At 61.8% G+C, this 22,634-nt stretch overlaps 2 protein-coding genes across 5 annotated transcripts in view; one reads left to right on the forward strand and one right to left on the reverse strand.

The window, feature by feature from the left end:
* Positions 1-192: 192 nt before the first annotated feature.
* On the forward strand, positions 193-19,655 carry GET4 (guided entry of tail-anchored proteins factor 4). Its single transcript, XM_043559513.1, has 9 exons — positions 193-642; positions 5,267-5,345; positions 5,665-5,746; positions 6,146-6,295; positions 12,319-12,457; positions 13,498-13,638; positions 13,790-13,865; positions 13,997-14,069; positions 19,370-19,655. The coding sequence occupies exons 1-9, from the start codon at positions 491-493 to the stop codon at positions 19,453-19,455; spliced, it is 978 nt and encodes a 325-aa protein (XP_043415448.1). The 5' UTR covers positions 193-490; the 3' UTR covers positions 19,456-19,655.
* Positions 19,656-22,126: 2,471 nt separating this feature from the next.
* Positions 22,127-22,634, reverse strand: part of ADAP1 (ArfGAP with dual PH domains 1) — a 51,907-nt gene continuing 51,399 nt past the window's right edge. For all 4 annotated transcript variants that reach the window (XM_043559512.1, XM_043559510.1, XM_043559508.1 and 1 more), the window contains one exon: positions 22,127-22,621. In XM_043559512.1, the coding sequence (XP_043415447.1) occupies positions 22,593-22,621 (29 nt within the window). In that variant the 3' untranslated portion in view covers positions 22,127-22,592. The remainder of the gene's footprint in view (positions 22,622-22,634) is intronic.

The following is a 22,634-nucleotide window of genomic DNA, read 5'->3' on the forward strand; positions in this document are numbered from 1 at the left end:
CAGGACCCTCACCTCCCCTGTACCCGCGCCCGAAAGCGTGAAAACCCAGCTTTTATTTAGGAATCTTTGCGTCCCAACGATGGTGGAAATGCCGCTTGTTTCACCTCAGGCCACCCTCCCCAGCCCCGCGCCGCTCAGCCTCAGTTTCTCCCCCGCAGCGCCCCAGAACCCGGTCGTCACGTGCCGCCGCCATTGTGGCGTCAGCCAGCGAGCCGCGGTCACGTGCGCGCCGCCTCCACCCCGCCCAGCGGCCACGCGGCCGCCCTCCGCAGACTCCGCGACCCCGCCCCGAGGTCACGTGGCCGTCCGCCGCTGGCTCCACGGCCCCGCCCCGCAATCACGTGGTCGCCCGCCGGCGCGCCCGCCTCCAGCTGCGCGCGGCTCCTCGCGGGCCACCGTAGAGGGCGTCGGACGGCCGCCGGGACGGAAGCCGAGAGGCGCTGCCGACCGCGCCTGCGACAGCGTCAGCCCTTCGCGGAGCGCCGGCCCGATGGCGGCGGCGGCGATGGCCGAGCAGGAGAGTGCCCGGAACGGCGCCCGGAATCGCGGCGGTGTCCAGCGCGTGGAGGGCAAGTTGCGGGCCAGCGTCGAGAAGGGTGACTACTACGAGGCGCACCAGATGTACCGGACCCTGTTCTTCAGGTAGCCGCTGCGCCGCGGCCGCCGCCTTCCAGGGCTTTCCGCCGAGCCTGGCGCCCCGCCCCCGGCCGCCTTCCATTGGCCGCGCCGCGCCGCCCCGCGCCCCCATTGGCCCGCGCCGCTGCCTGTCGCCGCGGCGGTCGGAGCAGGCGGGCGGCCGGGAGGCGGAGGACTGAGGACGCCGAGCCCGGCCTCCCCCGTGCCCCGGCCCAGCTCCCCGCCAGCCGGGCCTCCCCCAGTCCCGGCCCGGCCGCCCCATGCCTGGCCCGACACATCCACTCTCCGGGCCCCTGGCCGGCCTCGCCCAGCCACGGCCACCCCGGGACCGAGCCACGGGGTCTGCGTCCCCCGGCGGTCCGGTCGTCCGGGTTAAGCGTCTTTCTGCCCCGGGGCCCCTGCGCCGCGCGCTGGGCCAGCCGTGCCCGCGAGCCCGGCGCTGCGCCTGCACCTGCGCGGCCGGCAGCCCCGGCGCCACGGTGAGTGTCCCAGGCGCTGAGCTGCGGGGCGCGGGGGCGCTCAGGGCTCGCGACGCGTGCAAGCCGGCCCGCTGCGGGTTGCGGGCGATAAAACGTGCTTTTCCGGTGCGGCCCTGGAGCGTTGGCGAGTGTCGCGTGGCCTGCGTTAATTTTCTTTCGGTAGTTGTGCTGTAACACGTCCGCTGCTGTGATTTCTGGGTGGTTCTTGGCACATTCCGGTAAGTTCTGCCGCTTCTCTACGGTTCAGGCCAGAACGCAATGGGCCGTTCGTTGCGAGTCGGATAGGCCTTAAAGACCATTTTATAGGTGGTTAAAGCTGTTTTGTGGCCTGCTTTTTCTTTCCGAACTGCCACAGAGTCGGGCCTGTTCACCATTTCGGCCTAGGTTTTTTAATTTTCTTTAAATAACCAGTTGGATCAAGGTCTTGGGGACTCAGAGGTGCTCTGAGTGCGGCTCGTCACGTCCCAGACGACGGTGGGCTCTGTTGGCTTAGAGGACCAGGTAGGAGTGAGTTGGTTGTGGTTTAGGGAATCAGCCAAAGACTTGAGTAGGCTAGGCATTGAGGTTTGCAACATGAAGCCTTCCGCCTGGCCGCTTGGCAATCAGATATCCATGTGGCCTGGAGATCTGCCCCGTGCTCGCTGTTCTCCGGGATTTGTATGTAAATATTTGCCCCAGTGATTAATCAGCGAAACTGGGTCTTCCCGAAAATGAACAGTGTTTCTTGTTTTGAGACACTTCTGCCCGTGTGGGGAAAGGAGGTGTTGATCAGCTATAAAGAGGCAAGTGTCTCTGCACAGGGTGTGTGTCTGGAGTGGCCGGGGGTGGTGACGGAAAGCATGCTCTCTGCCAGCACAGCCTTGACCTACTTCGAATTCCACCTCTGCTCTGTGACCAGTGACCCACGACATCTTGCTGAACCTGTCTCAGCCTTGGCTTGGTCGCGGGGCAGTGGGGTGTACCTTCACCTCTTGGTAGTTGGGAAAAGTAAATGATCTGCCGTTGGCCTCCCTGGGGACGAAGTCGGTGGTGGCATTTGTGGCGTCCACAAGGTCTGAGTGAAACAGCCGGGAGCTGTCCTTGTCTCCCAGGGTACCGTCCGTGCGGACCTGTTTAGAACCCTCCTCCTGGGTGTGTGGCTCTGGGAGAAGTCAGGTTCACTGAGTTACATTAGGTTTTTGGTCTTTGTGTAAGTAAATACACGTTTGTGTAAGAGTTTACGTAGAACACGCACTCCGATGAGTTTTGGCATGTGCTCGCACGAAACCGTCAGCAGTCAGGATACTAAGAGTTTCCGTCACTGCCTAAGTTTTCTCATCTGTACCCCTCGCCCCCAGGCAACCCCTGATCTCTGCATCACGGTCACGGTAGATGGATTCGCATTTTCTAGAATGTGACGTAGGTGGAATCATATCCTCTTTTTGTCTTTCTCGGGTCCACGCAGCATGATCATTCAGGATTTACCCCCGTGCGTAGCGTTAATTCATTTGTGGCCAAGTGGTGTTCTGTAGTGCGGATGGACCACAGCTTGGCTGGCACCCGTTCACCTGTCAGAGACTTTCACAAATCACACTTGTAATTGTCGTACTTCAGGGCAGCTGAAGGAGAAGGGAGCCCGGAATCGGGCAGTCGGGTGGGTCGGGCTTACTTGGTGCGCGTCCCTTGGGCGTGGACCGTGGCAGAGGTCCGGTCGTTCAGCTGGACGCTCTGCCCCCTCTCCACCCCACCCCACCCCCCTGGGGTGCCAGCAGGTGGCCACTTAGTGTCTTCAGAGCTCCTCTGGGACGAGGAGGGAGTCTCTTTTCCAGGCCTGTTGGGTTATGGGTACTCAGTAGTTCTCTAGCCCCCCCACTTCTGGCTTCGCTTGGCCCAGTGCCTCCACTGTCACCTCCCGGGGGGGGGGGGGCCCTCTGCATCCAGCCTGCGTCCCTCTGATTTCACCAAAATCCGTCTTCCTTCCCAGGGGCCTTCTGACATTTGTGTCACCGTTTTGCCTCCCAAATCAAATGAAAATTTTTAAAAGAAAAACTTAAAACACGTGTTCTCTGCAACCTCCAAGCAAATAAGGAACTTTTCCTAAAGGAGGGGGCTGTGCCAGGGGGTTCCAGGGGGTTCCGGTCGTGTTCTCGGGGTGACCCTGCGGTGATGCTGAGCCCTCCTGAGCTCCACAGCATGGGGTGCTGTTAGCTGACACCTGACATGCCTCTCTCTGACCCCACAGTTTCTATTGGTAGTATTAACGTTTTTGTTACGTTCTGCTTGCTTCTTTTAATAAAAAGCAGAATCAACGGACAAGGCACAAGGCTGGGTGGGGCGCCCCCCCGCCCCCGCCCCAATCACCTGCTGGCCAGGTGCGGGTTCCATTGGTGCGTACCCATGTGTGCTGACGTCAGGGCCACGTGGATGGTGGATGGTGCCCCGCCTGCTCTCAGCTCCCCCCCACGCCCAACGCCTTGGGCCCCGGCACTAAATCCCTTCCCATCCCCTGAATTCCAGACAGAAGCACGTGCATTTCTCACGATCGCCTTTCACTGGTTCCGTTTTTTCCAGCTTTGCTTGATCTGCAACACGCAAGCTCCCCGAGCCGGGCGTGTGCGCCGTGGAACCCTTGCGTTGCTCCGCTCCCCCTGGAGCCCCCAGCCCTGGAGCTGCGGGTGCTCGAAAGCAGGCCCTGTTGTCCCAGGGACTTCTGCCATCTGGTGCTCTGCGAGGTTATCTCAGACGGGGGAGTCTAGAGCCCTGTCACGTCTCGTGTAAGCAGCGACACGCTGGCAGGATTGTCACGGAGAGGTGCCTGCGGTTCCGCGTGTCCGTGCCGGTGGCAGCGTGGGGCTGCGCGCCTCTGGAACTCGCCTTCCCGGGACCCCCCGTGGCAGTGTGGGCCCCCGGCAGGACCGGGCTGCGACGAGCTCGGCGTGGGGGTGGGGGGGGGCCCAGCCCGCAGGCTGGCGGTGGTTTTCTGGCCGGGCTGCGGGTTCCCCCCACCGGTGCCGCCCCCGCCCGGCAGATGGGTCTTCTGTGTGCTGATCGCGGCGGGGCCGTGTTCTCCTGGGGGGTTCCGGTCGTGGAACCTTGGTGAAGCAAAGACCGTTTCTGTGGTTAGTTGAATAGCCAGGCGCTCCCGTCTCCCCTGGCCTGCCGGTCGGGGCGAGCTACAGACGGGCTCCCAGGCCTCCGTGCTTGCTGTTTGCCTGTCTTGGGAGCACCTTTTGCTGCTCGCTTGGTATCTCTCTTCGATTTGTTTTGGTTCTGTTTCTTTTCTGATAATCACGGAGATAGACGCACGGCCAGCCAGTCGAGCGTCGGGTCGCGCGCTTAGCTCTGCGCCGGGCTGTGGGGAGCTGCTTCCTGCTGTTGGCTCGCTCTCGGGCTCAGCTCGGCTTCGCTAAATGTCGCCTGTCGCAGACAGACCGCCATCCTGTTGTTTGTGTTTAGTTGCCTGCCAGGCTCCGGCTTCTCGGTGTGTCTATCTCTCCGCAATTAAGGAAACTGAGAAATGTGTCCAAAATGGGAAAGTGAGGCAGGACAGGGTGGGGTGGAGGGGGTGGGGACCACAGAGAGAGTCGACGTCCCCCAGTGAGCTCCTGCTGTCCCGACCCCCGAGCGGGGCCCTGACCTTTGGTTCTCCGACGGACACCAGTATGTCGCTCTGTCCTTCACGCGGGTCCCACCACCGAAGCGGGGCCTGTGTGGTCGGGGTGGACGTCATCCAGCCTTTTTCTGGGTCCTTCTGCTGCGACCTTTGAGCTGCGCCGGGCCCCCCACCCGTGCTGCTGTCAGATGGGGGGTGTGGGTCTGCCAGTCCCCCGAGGCCTGCCTTGCTGACGGCAGGGACTCTCTGCCACGGTGGGTGGGGGCCGGGGTGCCATGACCGCCCGGTGAGGTGGCAGGCCTCAGGCGACGACACAGCTCGACTCTCTTCTTGGTCGGTCACGCACGCAGGCGCACACGCGTGTTTCCGGGATCGTTTGCCGTATAAAGTTCCTGTGTTTACTCACACGTCGTATCTTTTGCATTTTCTCTCTAAACCGTAGCCGTTGGGCTGGGGGAGCGTGATTCCGAGAGTGTGTCAGACTGTGGAGAACGTCTGCGGGGGAGCACGGGGCATAACTGGACCTAACTGGGGCTCCGCCCTCCTCTCTGTCTTACAGGTACATGTCACAGAGCAAGCACACGGAGGCGCGGGAGCTCATGTGCTCGGGGGCACTCCTGTTCTTCAGCCACGGCCAAGTACGCGGCGGGCCTGCCTTTCCCCCTCTGCTTGGGGCCTGCGGGTTGGAAAAGGAGCGTCCAGGGAGAGGTGTGGCGGACGACCGTGGACCGTCCCTGTCGCTGGCCACCGCCAGGCGGGTGTGCTTGTGTCCGGGGTGCCGGGTGCCGCGCCGGCCAGGGTCTCCGTCCTCCAGGCGCCCCGCCCGGGGGGCCCCGTGCATCTCCCCGCCACGCATTTCTGGCTGGACACCGGAGCAGCCGTCCAGCTCTGCCGGGGCTTCTAAAGACCAGCCAGGGCTCTGCTTCTGTGATTCCTACTCACTTCTGTGTTTTGTAGCAAAACAGCGCTGCGGACTTGTCCATGTTGGTCTTAGAGTCGCTGGAGAAGGCAGAAGTCGAGGTGGCCGCTGACCTGTTGGGTGAGGCTTTCTGACTGTGCACGAGGTACCTGTGCACGTGGAGTAGTGACGCCCCAACGCGCACGCGCGCGCCCTCTCTGGTGGACGCTGGCACCTCGCCTGCCCGCACGCTGAGTGTGCATCGGGGCGGGTCCCCTGGGGGCAGCTCCCTGCTGTAGTCCACCTCCCCCTCTGCTCCAGGACACAGGCCGAGCCTCCAGGCTGCTGACTTTGCAGCCGAGAGGTCACCGGCGGGGGGGGGGGGGGGGGGGGGGGGGGGGGGCCCTGGGACACACCAGAACGCCATTTCTCAGCTCCGGGGCGGAATAGTTCTTGTTTCGGTGAACCCTGACCTGCGGCGTGTGGGGCGCTGAACGGCAGCGCTTCTCTGGATGAGGGTCTGTGTTTGTGTCGTTTTAGAAAATCTGGCTAAACTGTTCAGTCTGATGGACCCGAATTCCCCAGAGCGAGTGGCTTTTGTGTCTCGAGCCCTGAAGTGGTCCAGTGGAGGATCAGGGAAGCTGGGCCACCCCCGTCTCCACCAGCTGCTGGCCCTCACCCTGTGGAAAGGTAGGCCCGGTGCGGGGAAAGCTCTCGGCGGGAGGGTGCAGGCCGTCCCCAAACAGCCGCCCCTGTTTCTGCCTTGGTGGCTCTCACTGGTGTTAGCTGTTGTCAGCAGTCGCACTCCTGGGCCGCGGGGAGCCAGGAGGGGAGGATTTGCTCTCCGCTGGTCTGGCCCTTCCTGTCCGCCCCCCGCCACCCCCAGCTTCCTCTCTGGGACATCTTCCCCAGGCGGGCCCTGTGATGGCGCGGCGTGCTGCGTCGTCTTCAAGTTTAAATCTCCGCTTCTGATTAAGCACTTGGCTGATGAGGGGGCCGGGGGGGATGCCAGGCAGTTTCTGGGTGTGGTTCGCACCCTCAGCTCTGAGTCTGGTGCCCAAGGGCCGGGAAAGACCTTCGGTTTGGTGACCTGGACAGCATTTGTTCAGGAGGGTTTGAACAGCTGTGTCCTGTTGAGTGAGCGCTGCGGGCAGCTCGTTCACACCGCGTCAGCCTTCCCGGGGGTCGTCACCGGGCGTCCGCTGGGCAGGGGGGAGGTGCCTTGGTGGGGGCACAGAGGCACGGTCCTTCACTTGCAGGCGGCCTTCTGCCGGGTCGCGTCTGTGTTAGCGGCTCCTCCTGGAAGCAGCCTGGGTCCAGAGGCGGCTCTGGGGTCAAATAGGCCTGCCTGCTCCCCACGCCGGCGGGCCCAGCGCGTCCCTGCTTTGCCTCTCATCCGGCGGCACGCGTGTGGTGGCCGCCCCCCACGAACCCAGCCCTCGCCCACACGGGGATGCCGGCTGTGTGAGCACACAGACTCCTCCCCTCTTCTCTCGGGGTGGCACTGCTCACTGGTCCGCGTGTCCCCACCCGCTGTGACCCACGAGTGGGGCTCCTCAGACCCCTCAGCTGCTGGCGTGCCAGCCCTGCCCGCACCCCAGAGGGCTGCCGGGAGGATAACGGTCAGATGTGCATGAGTTCAAAGGCCAGACAGTCAGGACGCTCTCCTTGGAGGGCGGCTGAATCCCTTCCCCACTTTGACCCAGAGCCGGAGGGGGGCCCAAGCAGGAGCAGCTGGGCGCTGGGGCTGAGGCGGTTTGGGCCCCTCCTCTGCTGGCATGCACTCCCTGGGGGCGCCTTGCTTCCCCTCCCTCGGGCCGCCCTGGCCTTCCAGCCTCGCATGGGCCCCATGCATTTTCTGTCTGTCGTCTGTCCCCACCAGAACGCCCTCCCACACACCCGATGCTGGAGTGTCTCGTTCATTGGGGGTGCCCGGAAGCCCCTCAGGGAGAGACCGTCGGTGTTCGCCGGTTCGGCGGGGTGGGGGGTCCCTGAGGCCCCTGCCCCCTTACTCCCGCCCCATCTTGCAGGGGCCGGCCTGGGGTGTGCACGTGCAGGTGGACGGCCTGCTCTGCGATCAGGGGCGGCTACAGCAAACCTGTGTTCCTAGCAAGCATTTATTTGGCACCCCTTTTGCCCAGTCTATTTGGGGGGTCCATGGGGAGATGCCAAGCAGAAAACAGACGTGATCCTGCGTCTGTGGCTCCGAGAGACCCTCAGAGGTGGGGGCGCCTGGGCGGCTCAGTCACTTGAGGGCCTGACTCTTGGTTTCAGCTCAGGTCACGATCCCACGGTACGTGGGATCGAGCCTCACGTCAGACTCGGTGCTGGCATTGGGGAGCCTGCTTGGGGTTCTTTCTCTCTCCTTCTCCGCCCCTCCCTTATGCATGTGCTCACTCGCTGTCTCTTAAGTAAATAAACAAAAAAAAGAGTCCTTCAGGGGCTTCGGGTTGAGAGCCAGCTTTAAGGCATTCATATTTAGGAACGTGATTTTAAAATTCAGGATATAGGCAGTTATGCGTAGTGCCTGAGGCACAGATCCCGCGTCCTGTCCTGCCCCGGCGTCCGTGGCTTGTGTCCAGAGCCTGTGTTTAGGGATGTCTGTGTGGCTGTGGCCCCTGGGGACAGGCCTGCGGCCGTGGTGATTGGCCCTCCATGGCTTGCCTCCGCTGTCAGTTCTGCTGTGTTGTGGCGGTCTGCTGATTGAGGCACACCTCGTTCTGGTACACTTCACAGATCCCGCATTGCCCACACATCGGTCTGCGGTGACCCTGTGTTGAGCAAGTTTATTGGCGCCATTTTTCCAACAGCGCCTGCTTGCTTGCTGTCTCTGTCACGTTTTGCTAATTCTCACAATACTTCGAGATTTTTATTTTTTTATTATTTTTTTTTAAAGTTAACTTTTTTTAGTTTTGAGAGAGAGCATGAGCTGGGCAGAGGGGCAGAGGGAGACAGAGAATCCCAAGCAGGCTCCACGCTCAGCCCGATCCCACAACCTGAGCCGAAATAAAGAGTTGGATGTTCAACTAATTGAGCCATCCAGATGCCCCAAGGTTTTTTGTCATAATGTGTCACTGTGATCTGTGACCGTGATCTTTGACGTTACCATCGTGATTGTTTTGGGGACCAGGAACCGCGTTCACGTAAGGGCAAACCTAATCGATAACCGTGTGTGTGTTGACCGCTTTCCCGACCGGCCGCTCCCCCATCTCCCTCCTCGTCCTCGGGCCTCCCTGTTTCCCAAGACACAGCAACACTGAAACTGGGCCACGTAATGACCCTACAGAGGCCCCTGGGGTCCCAGCGAAAGGAAGAGTCTCACGTCTCTGACGTCAGATCACGAGCTACGGACGAGTAAGCTCAGTGAGGAAGGCGGAAACCGGGCCCCTCGCCCCGGACGCTTAGCCTGGTGGTCGGCGCAAAGGACACGCTCCGGAAGGAAATTAGCATGGGAAAGAATCAGCCTCCCCGTTTTAGCGGTCGGGACAGAAGAGTGAACCAGCCATGGCATCCCTGTAAGCTATAGCCTAACCCAGAGCCACGCGCTGACTGCCTCAGTTCCACGAAGGCGGAGGCGGGGAGGAAGCTGCGGGAGGAGAGTCTGAAGCCAGCAGAGGCCGCGTCCAAGGCGGAAGAGTGCACGGCGGTGTAGACGCGGCCACAGGGGGTCCGGAAGATCCAGCTGCGACCGTTAACGAAGGGGCCCGCACGCCACACGGGTCGAGGACGTGCGTCAGGACGTGCGTAGTTGGAGAGACGTCGGCACCTGGCTTCCCAGCCTCAAGGGACCGGCCGACCCTCCCGTCCAGGGCTGACGCAGCAGCCGGTGACCGCAAGCCGGGGCCAGTGCCCAGCGACCCGTCCCGAGTCCGAGGGCCCCGAGCGAGCACACGGAGTGGGCGCTGCCTGTCCTCTGCCGACGGGACGCCGCCGCCCGGATGGCAGCGCGTCTGTGTGCGACGCCCCTGGTCACCCGAGAGCTCGGACGGACACAGGCAGTGAGACGAGCGTGGTGTTCATGCCGGACTCGGCATCCGTCCTGCCGCCCGTGGACCGAGGAGTCGTTTCGGTCCTCAAGACTTATTGAACAGGCGCACTTCGTAAGGCTGTAGCTGCCACGGATGGTGCTTCCTCTGCTGGGAAAAGTCCGCCGAAAACCTGCCGGAAAGCAGTCACCTTTCTCGATGCCAGAAAACCTGCCGGAAAGCAGTCACCGTTCTCGATGCCACTAAGAACGTACGTGATTCGCAGGAAGAGGCCAAAATATCAGTTGTGACAGGAGTCTGGCAGAAGGCGATGCCAGCCCTCAGGGACGACCTCGAGGGGTTCGGGACACGGGCGACGAAGTCCGTGCAGATGTGGGGGAACAGGAAGAGAACAGAACCAGAGGTGGAGCCTGCGGGTGGGGCTGGACGGCTTCCGTCTCACGCTTCACCAGACGAGGACCCGCTCCTTCCGGGTGAGCAAGTGGGGTTTCTGGAGCTGGAACCCACTCCTGGTGAAGGCGCCGCGCGGACGGTCGAAATGACCGCAAAGGGTTGAAAAACAGCGCGTAAACGGAGTCGCTAAAGCCGCAGCAGGTGTGAGCGGAAGGAAGGTGTGAGGCGTGAAGGAAGTTCTCCTGTGGGTAGATGCTATCGAACAGCATCGCACGCTATGGAGAGGCCTTTCGGGAAAGAGTCGGCACAGCAGACTTGATCGTCTCATTTCAGAACTTGCCAGAAGCACCCCAGCCTCCGGCAACCTCCACCCTGACGGTCAGCAGCCGGCGGCCTCCAGGAAAACCTTCCACCGGCAGGAAGGTTACAGCCCGCTGCAGACTTGGGTGATGGTTAACGTTTGTTATTTAAGTTCTATTTCTTGTTTTCACATAGCGCTAGGGCACGCTTAGCAGACTGTGAACACAGCTTTCTGTGCTCTGGGAAACCAAAAACTTGGTTTTGTTGCGGTGATCTGGAACCGACCCCCAGTATCCCCGAGGTGCTCTTGTACAGGGTCCAGTACGGTTCTTGGAGCCAGTCTGGTACTGGGACAGAACATCCGGGCATGGTTTTGCCCAATTTTTCTGTTCCTGTGGACGCTCTAAAACCAGAAGTTATTTTTGGATGGTCTGAGGGAGAGAAGAGAACGCAAGTACACAAAGAAATGGGGGCTCGAACCATTCTGAGCTCCGGAAGGTGGTGTGCGGGGCGCTGGGGGCTGGGGCCAATGGCAGGAAGCAGTCCTGGCCAGCCGGGGGCCACTATTCCCGGTAGAAGGTGGCAGGAGGCTGGGGCACGGCGCCTTAGCCCTGGAAAGGTGTGGGAGCCGGGGGCCTTGTGAGTGAGACGGGGTCGTGATCCGGTCCACTCTGGGAAATGGGCCAGGGTGTGGGGAGGTGCTTGGTCTAGGCCGGGGCTGTGCCTCAGCGCGGCGGACGCTCTGGACTCCTGTGCTCTGTAGGATGCCGAGCCCCGACCCCCTAGCCGTGGCAGCCAGGGGTGCCCAGGCGTTGCCAGCATCCGGCAAGAGGGAAGGGTGTCGAATAGCCAGTGTTGTGAGGGCCAGCAGGCAGGGAGACAGGTTTCCGAGCAATGAGTGCGGGGAGCAGGGGTACAGCGGAGTCATTTACTGGCGTTGGGAAGGCTGGGATTTTTGTTATTTTTTTAACAAACCTACCAGTAGAGCTCGCCCCACGAGCAGCGTACAATAGGAGTGCTTCAGGAACAGGTTAGTTGGAGCACACTTCTCCTGGAAGGTCCTTCCAGCCACCTTTTGTGCTGTTAGCACTAAAGCTTCCTGCCCTGGTGAGAGGTGTGGCCCCAGGGAACAGGCTCAGAAGGTCGAGGCCAGAGTGCCCCCAACTCACCTGTTGGGGTGCAGGTTCCAGTTTGGGGCCTGAGGTTCCACGTGTCTGTCCGGCTCCTAGGTGACTCCGCGTTGAGCGGGACAGTGTGGCCCTTCTTGGGAAACAGCGGGGCTGAGCCGTGTCCTCACCACTCGCAGGACGGGTCCATCCTGACTGGGACATCAGTCCTGGTGGGGACATCCAGTCCTTCGTCCAGCAGGGCTTCTTGAGGGGGACGGACCACAAACACGGGGAGGGAAGTAGTGAATGTGGAATGTGTGTCGGAAGGTGGACAGAGGGTGGGTGGCCGTCAGGACAGCAGGGGCCTTCGTGTGGCCTGGGGGACAGGCGGGCCCGACCTGGTCCTGGCACCACTCTGACCTTTGCTGCGTTTGCGTGCCGGGGTTTGCGGGGCCTGCGTCTCAGTTGTCAGAAGCATGAGTCCGGGGGTCTCGCGTCGGCCCGCTCTCGTGAGCCAGCTAATGCGGACGCCAGCGTGGGGACTTCATCCCGAAGCCTGCCCTCCCACCATGGGCATTTGAGGCGGTGAATGGGACGCCTGGGGGGGTGGGTGTAGAGCGCACTCAGGTGTGTGGGGGCGGGGATGGTGTGCGGGGCACAGGCAGGTGTGCGGGGGCCGGGGGGGGGCGGGGCGGGGGGGCCGAGTGCAGGGGGTGCCCAGGGCGGGTGTGTGGGGGCCGGGGCGGGGACGGGGTGGGGTGGGTGCCGAGCGCACTCAGGTGTGTGGGGGCGGGGATGGTGTGCGGGGCACAGGCAGGTGTGCGGGGGCCGGGGGGGGGCGGGGCGGGGGGGCCGAGTGCAGGGGGTGCCCAGGGCGGGTGTGCGGAGCGCTCGGGGCTCACGGGTGTCCGCTTCCCTCCCGCAGAGCAGAACTACTGCGAGTCCCGGTACCACTTCCTGCACTCGGCGGACGGCGAGGGCTGTGCGCACATGCTGGTGGAGTACTCCACGTCCAGGGGCTTCCGCAGCGAGGTGGATATGTTCGTGGCCCAGGCCGTGCTACAGTAGGTACCCGCCTTGGCTCGGCCTCCTGTCACCTGGCCGAGACGCCACCCAGGGTCGCCACTCTGCGACCCTGCCGCAGACCTGTCGAGGAGGCTGTGTGTTGTCGCTCCGGTCCCCCGACCGTTTGTGGGATTTGAGTCAGGCGGCCGCGGAAGGGAGTGTTCTGACCGGCGTCCTGCCGTTCCTCCCTGTGTTCCGTTCTCTCTAGGTTTTCTGGGCGGCGGGCCGCTGTCATTCGGGGGGTGTGCGTATTTAATAAGATGTCCGAGGTGTCCCGGGTCGAGGAGCGAGTGTGGGTCCCGGACGTCTCTTGTGAGGCTCCCCCGCTCCCGTCGGACCGCCTCCTGCCCCCTCGCCAGTCGTTTTCCGGGACCGTCGAGCACGCACACAGCTTGGGAGGGAGGCAGGGTGGGCCCGCGCTCCCGCCTCGGAAACCCCCGGAATCGGTGGCCGGGTGTCGGGACAGGACACGTTCTGTGCACGTGAACGGGAGGGGGGTCGCAGCACGCTCGCTGGACCTGACGGCACCTCGGAGCTCCCCGCCCCGCCGCACGGCAGCCTGATACGTGTCTGTGCCTCTAAATGGAGAGTTTCGGGGACTCCAGAGCCCCCGAGCCCAGCTGTGTGGTGCACGGCGCCTGTGTGTGGATCCCGAGACCACCCGGTCACCTCGCTCGCACCTTGACGAGGAGGGACAAGCGGCCACGGGAAGGCCGTGGAGATGGCCCCACGGGGCTGGAGTCAGAGCCTGTCCCACTGCCCCGCACGCTCCCCAGGGCCCTGGGCTGACTTGCTGGGCGCGCGCGGTCTGGAGTTCGAGAACCCGCCACAGACACGGTCACCCTCGCGAGCTTCACGTCCTCGCCTGGAAATTGCGAATGCGGAGGGGTGCCGTGCATGGCGGGGGCCCCCGTGTGCTGTTTGGGGACGGCCTTCTGCTCTGCCCCCAGAAGCGTCCCAGGTCTGGGGCTCACGTGAGCGTCTGTGCGAGTCCCTTGTTTCTGCCTCGGTACCCTGCTTACTAGGGCGTCCCTTCCAGGTTTCTCTGTTTAAAGAACAAAAGCAGTGCGTCAGTGGTGTTTACAACGTACACGCAGAAACACCCGTCCATCGAGAACGGCCCTCCATTTGTGCAGCCTCTGCTGAATTTCATCTGGTTTCTGCTGCTGGCCGTAGATGGGTGAGTTGCGTGTGCGTGGAGGGGTCGTGTGGGGGGGGGGGAGGGGGTACAGCGCGCACAGAGGGATGCGCACGCGTATGGAGGGGCGCGTGCGTGTGCCCTGCACGTTGGACTCTCCTGGACATCCGTGCTGCCATCCGTGTCGCTTCAGGGGCAAACTGACCGTGTTCACGGTGCTGTGTGAGCAGTACCAGCCGTCCCTCCGGCGGGACCCCATGTACAATGAGGTGAGGGGCGCGTGGGGCCGGGCGACGGCTGGAGGAGGAGAGGGCACGGGGAGCCTCGGGGACCGGGCGGGTGGGAGGTCGTGTCGCCCGCGTGTCTGCGCCCGCTGAGCCCGTGCCTCTGTCTCTTGCAGTACCTGGACCGGATAGGACAGCTGTTCTTTGGGGTGCCGCCCAAGCAGACGTCTTCGTACGGGGGCTTGCTGGGTGAGTGGGGGGACGGGCGGGGGGCGCAGGGAGGGAGCGGGGCGGGCGCAGGTGCGGTCCTCTCCCGGGCTCCGTGTCTGCTCGGCCCTGAGGTCCTTCTCCCAGTAGACTCCCACACAGCCGTGCGGGCCCTGTCGTCCCAGGGCCCGCTCGGTGGGCGTTTTCTTTTATCTTTCACTTTTGTGGTAAAATACACGTATCGTGAAATTTGTTGTTTTAACCACTTCTGACTGAACAGCTCAGGGGGACTGAGCACATTCACGCTGCTGTGCGGCCATCTGCACCGTCCATTTCCAGAATGTTCCATCTCCCCACGTTGAGATTCTGTCCGTTATACACGGACCTCCACCCGCTCCCCCAGACACGGTCCCACCACCTACCCTGTGTCCGTGAGTGTGACGACCCCGGGACCGCATGGGAGTGGGTCCCAGTGCGTGTCCTTCCGTGTCCGTGAGTGTGATGACCCCGGGACCTCGTGGGAGTGGGTCCCAGTGCGTGTCCGTGAGTCTGACGACCCCGGGGCCTCGTGGGAGTGGGTCCCGGTGTGTGTCCTCCTGTGTCTGCCTTGTGTCACTCACCGTGGTGTCTGCAGGGTCTGCCCATGTTGGAGCAGGTACCAGGACTTCCTTCCCTTTTAAGGCCGAGTAGTGTTTCGTGGGTGGATGGCGCGTGTTGTGTTACCTTCATCTGTGATGCACACAGGTTGCTTCCGCCTGTTCGCCGTGTAAATTTGCTGCTGTGAATATGGGGTGCACCTGTCTGCTGGGGTCCCTGCGCCCAGTGCTTTGGGTAGTACACCCCAAACTGGACTCACCAGGTCACATTGAGGTTCTGTGTTCAAGTTTGGAGTCGCTACCCGACTGTGCCCAACAGACATGTCCCACCAGCTGTGCGCGAGGGGTCTGGTTTGTGCATGTCCTCACCCACCTTTGCCGTTTTCTGTGTTTTACTGGCAGCCGTCCTACAGGGTGTGAGGTGGGAGCTCGCTGTGGCTGGGTCGCATCTCCCTAATGACGATCGTCGTGTAGCATGTTTTCTCGTGCTTATTGGCTATTTGTACACCTTTGTATCTGGTCAAGTCACGTGCTTATTTTTTTTTTAATTAATTTATTTTTTTAAATATATATATATATTTTTTTTTTAATTTTTTTTTTTTTTTAATTTTTTTTTTTCAACGTTTTTTATTTATTTTTGGGACAGAGAGAGACAGAGCATGAACGGGGAGGGGCAGAGAGAGAGGGGAGACACAGAATCGGAAACAGGCTCCAGGCTCCGAGCCATCAGCCCAGAGTCCGACACGGGGCTCGAACTCACAGACTGCGAGATCGTGACCTGGCTGAAGTCGGACGCTTAACCGACTGAGCCACCCAGGCGCCCCAAGGAGGCTGAGGTTTTTAAAAAAAATTTTTAATGATTATTTATTTTTGAGAGAGAGAGAGAGAATGAGAGAGAGCATGAGCAGGGGAGGGGCAGAGAGAGAGAGGGAGACACAGAATCGGAAGCAGGCTCCAGGCTCCGAGCCATCAGCCCAGAGCCCGACGCGGGGCTCGAACTCACAGACCACGAGATCGTGACCTGAGCCGAAGTTGGCTGCTCAACCGACTGAGCCACCCAGGCGCCCCGCTTATTTTTGAATCAAGTTGACGAATTCTCTACACTTGTCAGATGTAAGATTCAGAAATATTTTTTCCCGTTTTGTGGGTTGTTTTTTTTAAGACTGTATTTATTGTAATAAATGTTTTTAATGTTTATTTATTTTTGAGGAAGAAAGCATGAGCAGAGGAGGGGCAGAGAGACAGGGAGACACAGAATCCAAAGCAGGCTCCAGAGTCTGAGCTGTTAGCACAGAGCCCGATGTGGGGCTCGAACTCATGAGTCGTGAGATCATGACCTGAGCTGAAGTCGGACGCTTGACCGGCTGCGCCACCCAGGCGCCCCCAGACTTTATTTTTTTGAAGTAGCTTAAGTTTCACAGACGTAAAGAGGAAGGCCCTGAGATTTTCCATGTACCTCCCTGCCCCTCACAGCCCTTTTTGGTACTTGCATCCCGCGACAGAGGGGGGACTTGTTGAAATTGTACCTGCACAGACACATCACTCTCACCTGAAGTTCATGGTCACATGGTTACATTCAGGGTCACTTTTAATGCCGTACATTTATAGGTTTAGACACACACACCTATCATTAGTCATTCAGAGTGGTTTCTGCCCTAAAAACCCTCTGTGCTCTGCCTGTTCGCCCCTCCCAACACCCAGCAGCCTTTTCACTCTGGGTAGCGTCCTCTGACGCAGAACTTAAAATTTTCACCAAGTCCGTTTGTTTCTCCTCCGTTCCCTGGGCCTTGCGTGTCCCAGCCACAGTCTTCGGCAGGTCCAGTGCTGGGAAGCTTTCACTCTGTGTCTTCTGCGAGTTTTACTGTTCTGGGGCTTACATTTAGGTCCTTGATCTACTTTGAGCTATTTTTTGTGTGCACACGAGGTCGGGGTCCAGTGTCCCGTTTGTTGAAGAGACTGATCTTCCCATGAGTGGTCTTGTCACGCTGGTCAGATCTGTTTGACCCCCGTGTGCTCGGGCCTGTTTCTGGCTCTCTGTTCTGTTCCATGGGTCTTTGCTTGCGTGCGTGCGTGTGTGTATGTGTGTCTTTGCCCACACCACACCGCTTTGAGCTCACGCGATCAGGAAACGTGAGCTCTCCGGTTTTGTTCTTGTTCAAGGTAGTTTTGGCTGTTTGAGTCTCTTGCAATTCTGTATGAATTTTAGAGTGGGTTCTTCTTTTCTTGCAAAAACGTCATTGAGATTTTGACAAGGACTGCATTGATCCTGTAGATGGCATTGGAGGGTATTGGCATTTATACGGTATCACGTTTTCCAACCCGTGGACACGGGAAGCATTTCCATTTATTTGTGGCTTCAGTAACTTTCAGTGTTTTATCATTTTCATTCATGAGTCGTTCAGCCTTTCAGTTAAAGCCAGTCCCTCAGTGTTTTATTCTTGTGGATGCTGCTGTGAATGGAATTGTTCTTGATATTTTTTCCGGTTATTTATTATTGGCGTAGAGAAATTCAACGGATCTCCACGTGCTTTGTATCCCGCTCCTTTGCTGAATCCACTTGCTCCGACGGCTGTTTCGTGCAGCCCTTGGGGTTTTCTGTGTGGCGGGACCACGTCCTGCGCAAACACGGTGTTGCTGCTTCCTTTGCGCCCTGGGTGCCTTTTCCTTCTCTCTCTCCCTGCTTGCTCTGGCCGGAATTTACAGTTCGGTGTGGAATGGAGGCGGCGAGGGCCTCCTCGCCTGTCTGCTCCTCGAGGAGGAGCTCTCAGGGTCTCGCCCCTGCGCATGACGTCCCCCGTGGGCTCTCCAGAGACGGCGGGGACCGTGTGGAGGTGGCTCCTCCCGTTCCCGGTTGGTTGAGTGCCGTGATGACCGCGTGGGGCCGGCCAGGGGCCGATCCCGCGTCCGCGGAGGTGGACGATCGCGTGGGTCTTCCCCCCTCTGCCCAGGGGCCGCGCACCCCGCCCCCCCCCGCCGGCCTGTCGTGGGGAGCCCTCCTCGCGGTGCAGGCGCGAGGCCCCTCGGGGCGCGTCGCCTGTGCGCGCGCTGTCGCGGTCTGTTTGCCGGCGCTCTGCTCGGGCGTTTGCATCAGCGCTCACGAGGGGTGGCGGTCCCCGATCTCCTCCCGGCGCCTTGGGCTTTGGTATGGGGGCTACGCCGGCCGCCTGGAAGGAGTTGGGACGCGCTCCCTCTTCCTCAGCGTTTCTGGAGAAGTCTGAGAAGGACCGGCGTGGGGTGTCCTTGAAGCGTTCGGCGGGCCTCGCCAGTGAGGCCGTCGGGACCAGGACTTTGCTCTGTTCGGGGGGCGGGGGTGGTTCCCGAGGGGGGCTCCTGACTCGTTTACCGGCCCGTGCACACCGTGCATTTCTTCACGGGTTCGTCTTGGCCGCTGTTAGATGCCAGGTTTCTGACCCGGCATCTCGAGGCCAGGCCTCCGCCCCTCGTCTGCCTAGCCTGGCGGCCCCAGGCCTCAACACCACGTGCCGTCACCTTCACCGGGGTCCCATGTCAACTTCGACCTCCACCGGGGCAGGGACCATTGTAGCCCTTCATCTGAGAGTGGCTTTTACGAGCCTCGATGTGCTACTACTTTTGAGCGGGTAGGTGTTGCCTCGTGGAGTTCGTATTCGCCAGCACACACCGAAATCCGCCTTGCCGTTCAGACTTCTTCCCTTCCTCAGCTTCCTTTTGGAAGTAACTGCAAAAACACACAGATGGCTGTTGTGTGCCCTTGCGACGTATCCTCCACACTGACTGCGCCTGGTTCTTGATGGAGCTGAGGCTGCCCCAGGTGCCAGGCTCAGCCGCGGGCTCGTCCCGCAAAGCTCCGTGACCCTGCCCCCGTCCTGTCCGAATCCACGTGGCATCCTGCCTCGTCGGTCCCTCGGGCTTGGGCTGGGTGGACGTTCGCCATTTTGATGCACGTGGGCCAACGTTCTCCTGGGGAACACGGTTTGACTTTCTAGTTGTAAACTGTGTGTCTGGCGTCCGGATTTGTGCCGGGGAAGGCGGGGGGTGGAGGCGCACCTTCCTTCCTGTGCCAGCTGCGTGTAGGTGCACTGTGGTTTCACCCGGGCCTGGGGGCTGCGTGTTTGCATCTGTCGGGCCTGACGTCCAGCCTCCCTCCTCGCCACGCGCGTCCTTATACTTCGTGCTCGCTCGTTTCCCACCAGAACTTCAGAGTCGGCCCTTCCGGCGCCCAGAGTGCTGCTGGTGTGTTCGTTGGACCCGGGTTAGCGGCAGATCAGGGACGATTCTGCACCTTCGTGGCAGTCTGTCCCGAGAACGTCGTTCCCGTGTGCGTGTGTTCTCACTTTCTCGGTGGCTTGGCTTCGAGGACTTTGTAAACTGCTGACCCTGTGGTGACACAGTAGTGGTTCCGTGGGTGAGATCAGAGTGAGGCAAAGTGTCCGTGGTGACTGCACCAGTGGGCGACAGCCATTAACGTCTCCGCGTGTGGCCCTGGGGTCTCTGACGCATCCCGACCCGTTTCTGGATACCTTTAAGTCAGCACGTGTGTAATTTACGGCCTCGTGTCGGTGGATGGTGACGTCCCCGTGACCGCGGGTTACTGACAACTCCGAGGGCTCCGGGCACAGGCATCCGCGTTCCCAGGGACGCGTGGTGGGGCCCCCGCGCCTCCCGTCCGGGCCCCGGGACGCAGTGCCGTGGAAGGTGGGGTTCCCCGGGCAGGGGTGCCGGCAACGCGGGGCCGCTGTGCCTCACGGCGCCTGCGTTTGCTTCCAGGGAACCTTCTGAGCAGCCTCATGGGCGCCTCGGAGCAGGAGGGCGAGGACAGTCAGGACGACAGCAGCCCCATCGAGCTCGACTGACCCCGCCCGGCGGCCCGCACGAAGCCGCCCCGAGCCCGGGCCCCCACGCCCGGGGATTCCCGGTCCGCGGCTGCCGTGGCCGCGTTGGCGTCTGCGCGCCCGCCCCGGGCTGCGCCTCCGCCGCAGCCGTGCTGGCTGGGCCGCGCTGCACCTCCAGACTGACCACAATAAAGCACGGGCCTTGCCGCGCTCCCACCCTCTCCCTGTCCTCTGTGTCTGGTTTGCTTCGGGAGGCCGCCTGGCGTCCGACGGAGGCCCGTCCCCGTCACGGGTGGCGTGGGGGGTGGCCGCCGCCCAGCCAGCACCACCTGGACGTCCTGCGGTGGCCCGGCCACCGGTGTCCCGGAGAGCATCGGGGCGGCTGCTCTGTGCCAAATCCCGAGGCCACGGCCGCTTGGGACGGGCCTCGCGAGGGGATCGGGAGTCCTTTCCACGTCTCGAAAGGCGGTATTTATTTTCATTGGGTGGTTGATTCCTCTGACCTGACGTTTTAGGGTTTAACCGAACGGCCAGTGTGGGAGTGAGCGGATCTGCCCTTTCTCGCTGATGCCAGACCCGGTGTTCCCAGGGCGATTACAAGAGGGGAGACAGTTTATTTTTTCACAATTTAAAATAAGAGTTGTAGATTAATACACAGCGATCATGCATGGCAAGGCGTAAGATACACACACTTTTATTGACTGTAAAACGAAGTTTAAAGGAAGGTTTGTGTTAATTGTTGAGTTTAAATAAATCCTTTATACTGGGTTTTGCCGTGCTCGTCCTTTCTGAGTGCGCAGCGGGGAGCGGCTGCCGAGTCCGGCCTGGCCAGGGCCGTCTGGACCGTGCCCACGTGGGTGCTGTGGATGGCCACGCGCGGCCGGTCGCGGCAGGTCTCGTGGCTCTTGTCTAAACATGTGGCGGTGCATACGCAGATGTGGAGACACCACAGACAGGCCGCGGGGGAGGTGGGGCCAGACCACGCCGAGGCCCCCCCAGCTGCCCGGCGTGGCTCTCCGGAGCAGGTGGTGGTACAGGTTGGCTCTGAAGTGCAGGGTCCAAGCCCACCACCGGCGCCTGGCTCCTGCCGTGACGTTTGTTCCGGAACTACAACGCGCGCCCAGCGCAGTCGGCCTGAGGGGAGTTTGAGCGGCACGGCGGTTTTTCTGTGCGGTTCTGCCGGGAAGCACAGCACCCCTGTACAGCTGCTTCCTGCCTCGGCCCACGTCCCCCGGCGGTGGCGTCTGCCTGGACCCTCAGCACACGGAGACCTGCGTCCCCCGTGGGTGCAGCCCTTTTACCGGGCAGTTGTGAGCGGCGCCTGCAGCCGGGCGGGCCTTGTGTCCCCACGTCTCCGCCGTACGGCACGAGGGAGCAGAGGCCACCACGACCACCAGCCCCGAGCCGGCCTCTAGCCCAGCACCCGGACTACGAGTGGCCCGTCACCCGGACGTCTGTGAGGTAAGCTCGGTGACACCCTTTGTGGACCATGAGTTTCCTACCTTGTTTCGGAAATTGTTCCTGCCGGTGGTGAAATTGTTTCTTGTTGAAACGGGCACACCACCTCTGCCTCCGGCCCAAGAGAGGGTCTAGACTACCAGTCCCAGAGGACTTGTGGCCTGGGCCGCTGGCCACTCGGGGAGGGGACCACGAGGTTACCCGTTCCACCTTGGAGGAGACTCCTCGTTTCCTTGGGGAAGACGGGCCAGTGACGGTGGCTTATGGTGTGGCGGCACAGCTGGGGAGCAGGGCCAGAGGATGGTCTCTCCTGGGGCAGGTGGGGTCTCTGGGACTCTGGCAGTGGCCCTGGCTGACCTCTGGCTGGCCTCACCCCCAGCCCAGCTGTCTGGGGGACCCCTACCCCACAGCCTCTGTGCAGTAGGGTCAGGGTTGAGAGGCGGGGGGCGTGGTGCAGCCTCGTACTCCCTCTTGACCCTGCAGCCGCGCCCCCGTTCGGGTGTGCAGGGGTCCGAGCTGGCGGGCCGTGTGCTCAGATGCAGAGGGGAGAACAGGTGGTGGGAGCCCGGCCCACGAGGACAGGCAGAGGCCCTCGGATACCCTTTCCCTGGAGGTGTCCCCACTTCCTGCCATGTGCCTGAGGCCAGTGGGTAGATCTTCCTGGGGCCCAGAGCCCCCCCCCCCCCCCACCCCAGCCTCCGACACCAATGGCCACTTTAGGATAGGATGTGAGGGTTGGTGTGATGGGTCAGGACACCCTCCCTTGGGGACTGTCTTCCGGTCCCCTCAGGGGCTGGTCCAGGCAGGACAGGGGTGAGGGGCACCCGGATCACCCAGCTGGTAGCCCGTGCCCTGCACACGCTCCTCTGTCCCCCCACCAAGGGTGGGCAGAGCCAGGGCGCCGGGGACGAGGCTCGGCGGCTGTAACTACCGTCTGGCCAATGGCACACTGGGGTCCTGTGGGGGGCAAGCTCTGCCTCCGTCTTCCAGGCGGCGGGGTGGGTCACCAGTCCGTGCCCAGCGGCAGCAGACAAGAGCTGACCCTTCATTCTCCCCCCCACCCCCAATCCAGGTGCCCAGCAGGTAGGCAGGCCTGAAACCCCGACTCGGGGTGTTACAGCTCACTGGGGCCTCTGCCCCCCAGACCCTCGTGTACACGCCAGGTCAGCTGCCTGAGGACGAGAACGGTGTCCCCGTGCCAGCACCCAGGACCGCACAATTGACACACAGCAGGTGCTCAATAAATACTTGTTGAGGAGATACGTAGGAAGGGCCGGAGGGGAGGCATGCAGGCTGCCCGCTGTCCCCACAGCCCAGCCTCCTGCTCGGGCAGGGTCCTGCTCTGGTGGGCAGGGGGCGGGGTGAGTTGGTGAGGGGCCGCTGGGCTGCCCTGAGCCAGGAGGCTGGGCCCAGGCCCCGAGGAAGGGTGGTCCGGTGGATGGGGGGGGGGTGGGGGGCAGGGTCACATCCATGGGCAGCAGCATGATGGGGGCAGAGGTCAGGTCAGCCAGCCTGCAGTGAGGCTCCGGAGAAACGAGTCTTAGTGGCTAGAGCACAGGCCCCGCCTGGCCACGTCCAGGGCTGCCCCTGAGGGCGGGGGCCGGGAGGCCTGTCCTCCGTCACCGGCCCCCTCTGGCTGCTGACTCTTCGGTGGCATTTCCCGTGAGTCCAGCTCCCTCGGCCTCCACGACCAGCTCTTGCTAGGGTTTATGCTTGAAGTGGGCTTCCACTGGAAAAGGACA

Source organism: Prionailurus bengalensis, chromosome E3 (genome assembly GCF_016509475.1).
Source record: "Prionailurus bengalensis isolate Pbe53 chromosome E3, Fcat_Pben_1.1_paternal_pri, whole genome shotgun sequence".
Taxonomy (NCBI): domain Eukaryota; kingdom Metazoa; phylum Chordata; class Mammalia; order Carnivora; family Felidae; genus Prionailurus; species Prionailurus bengalensis.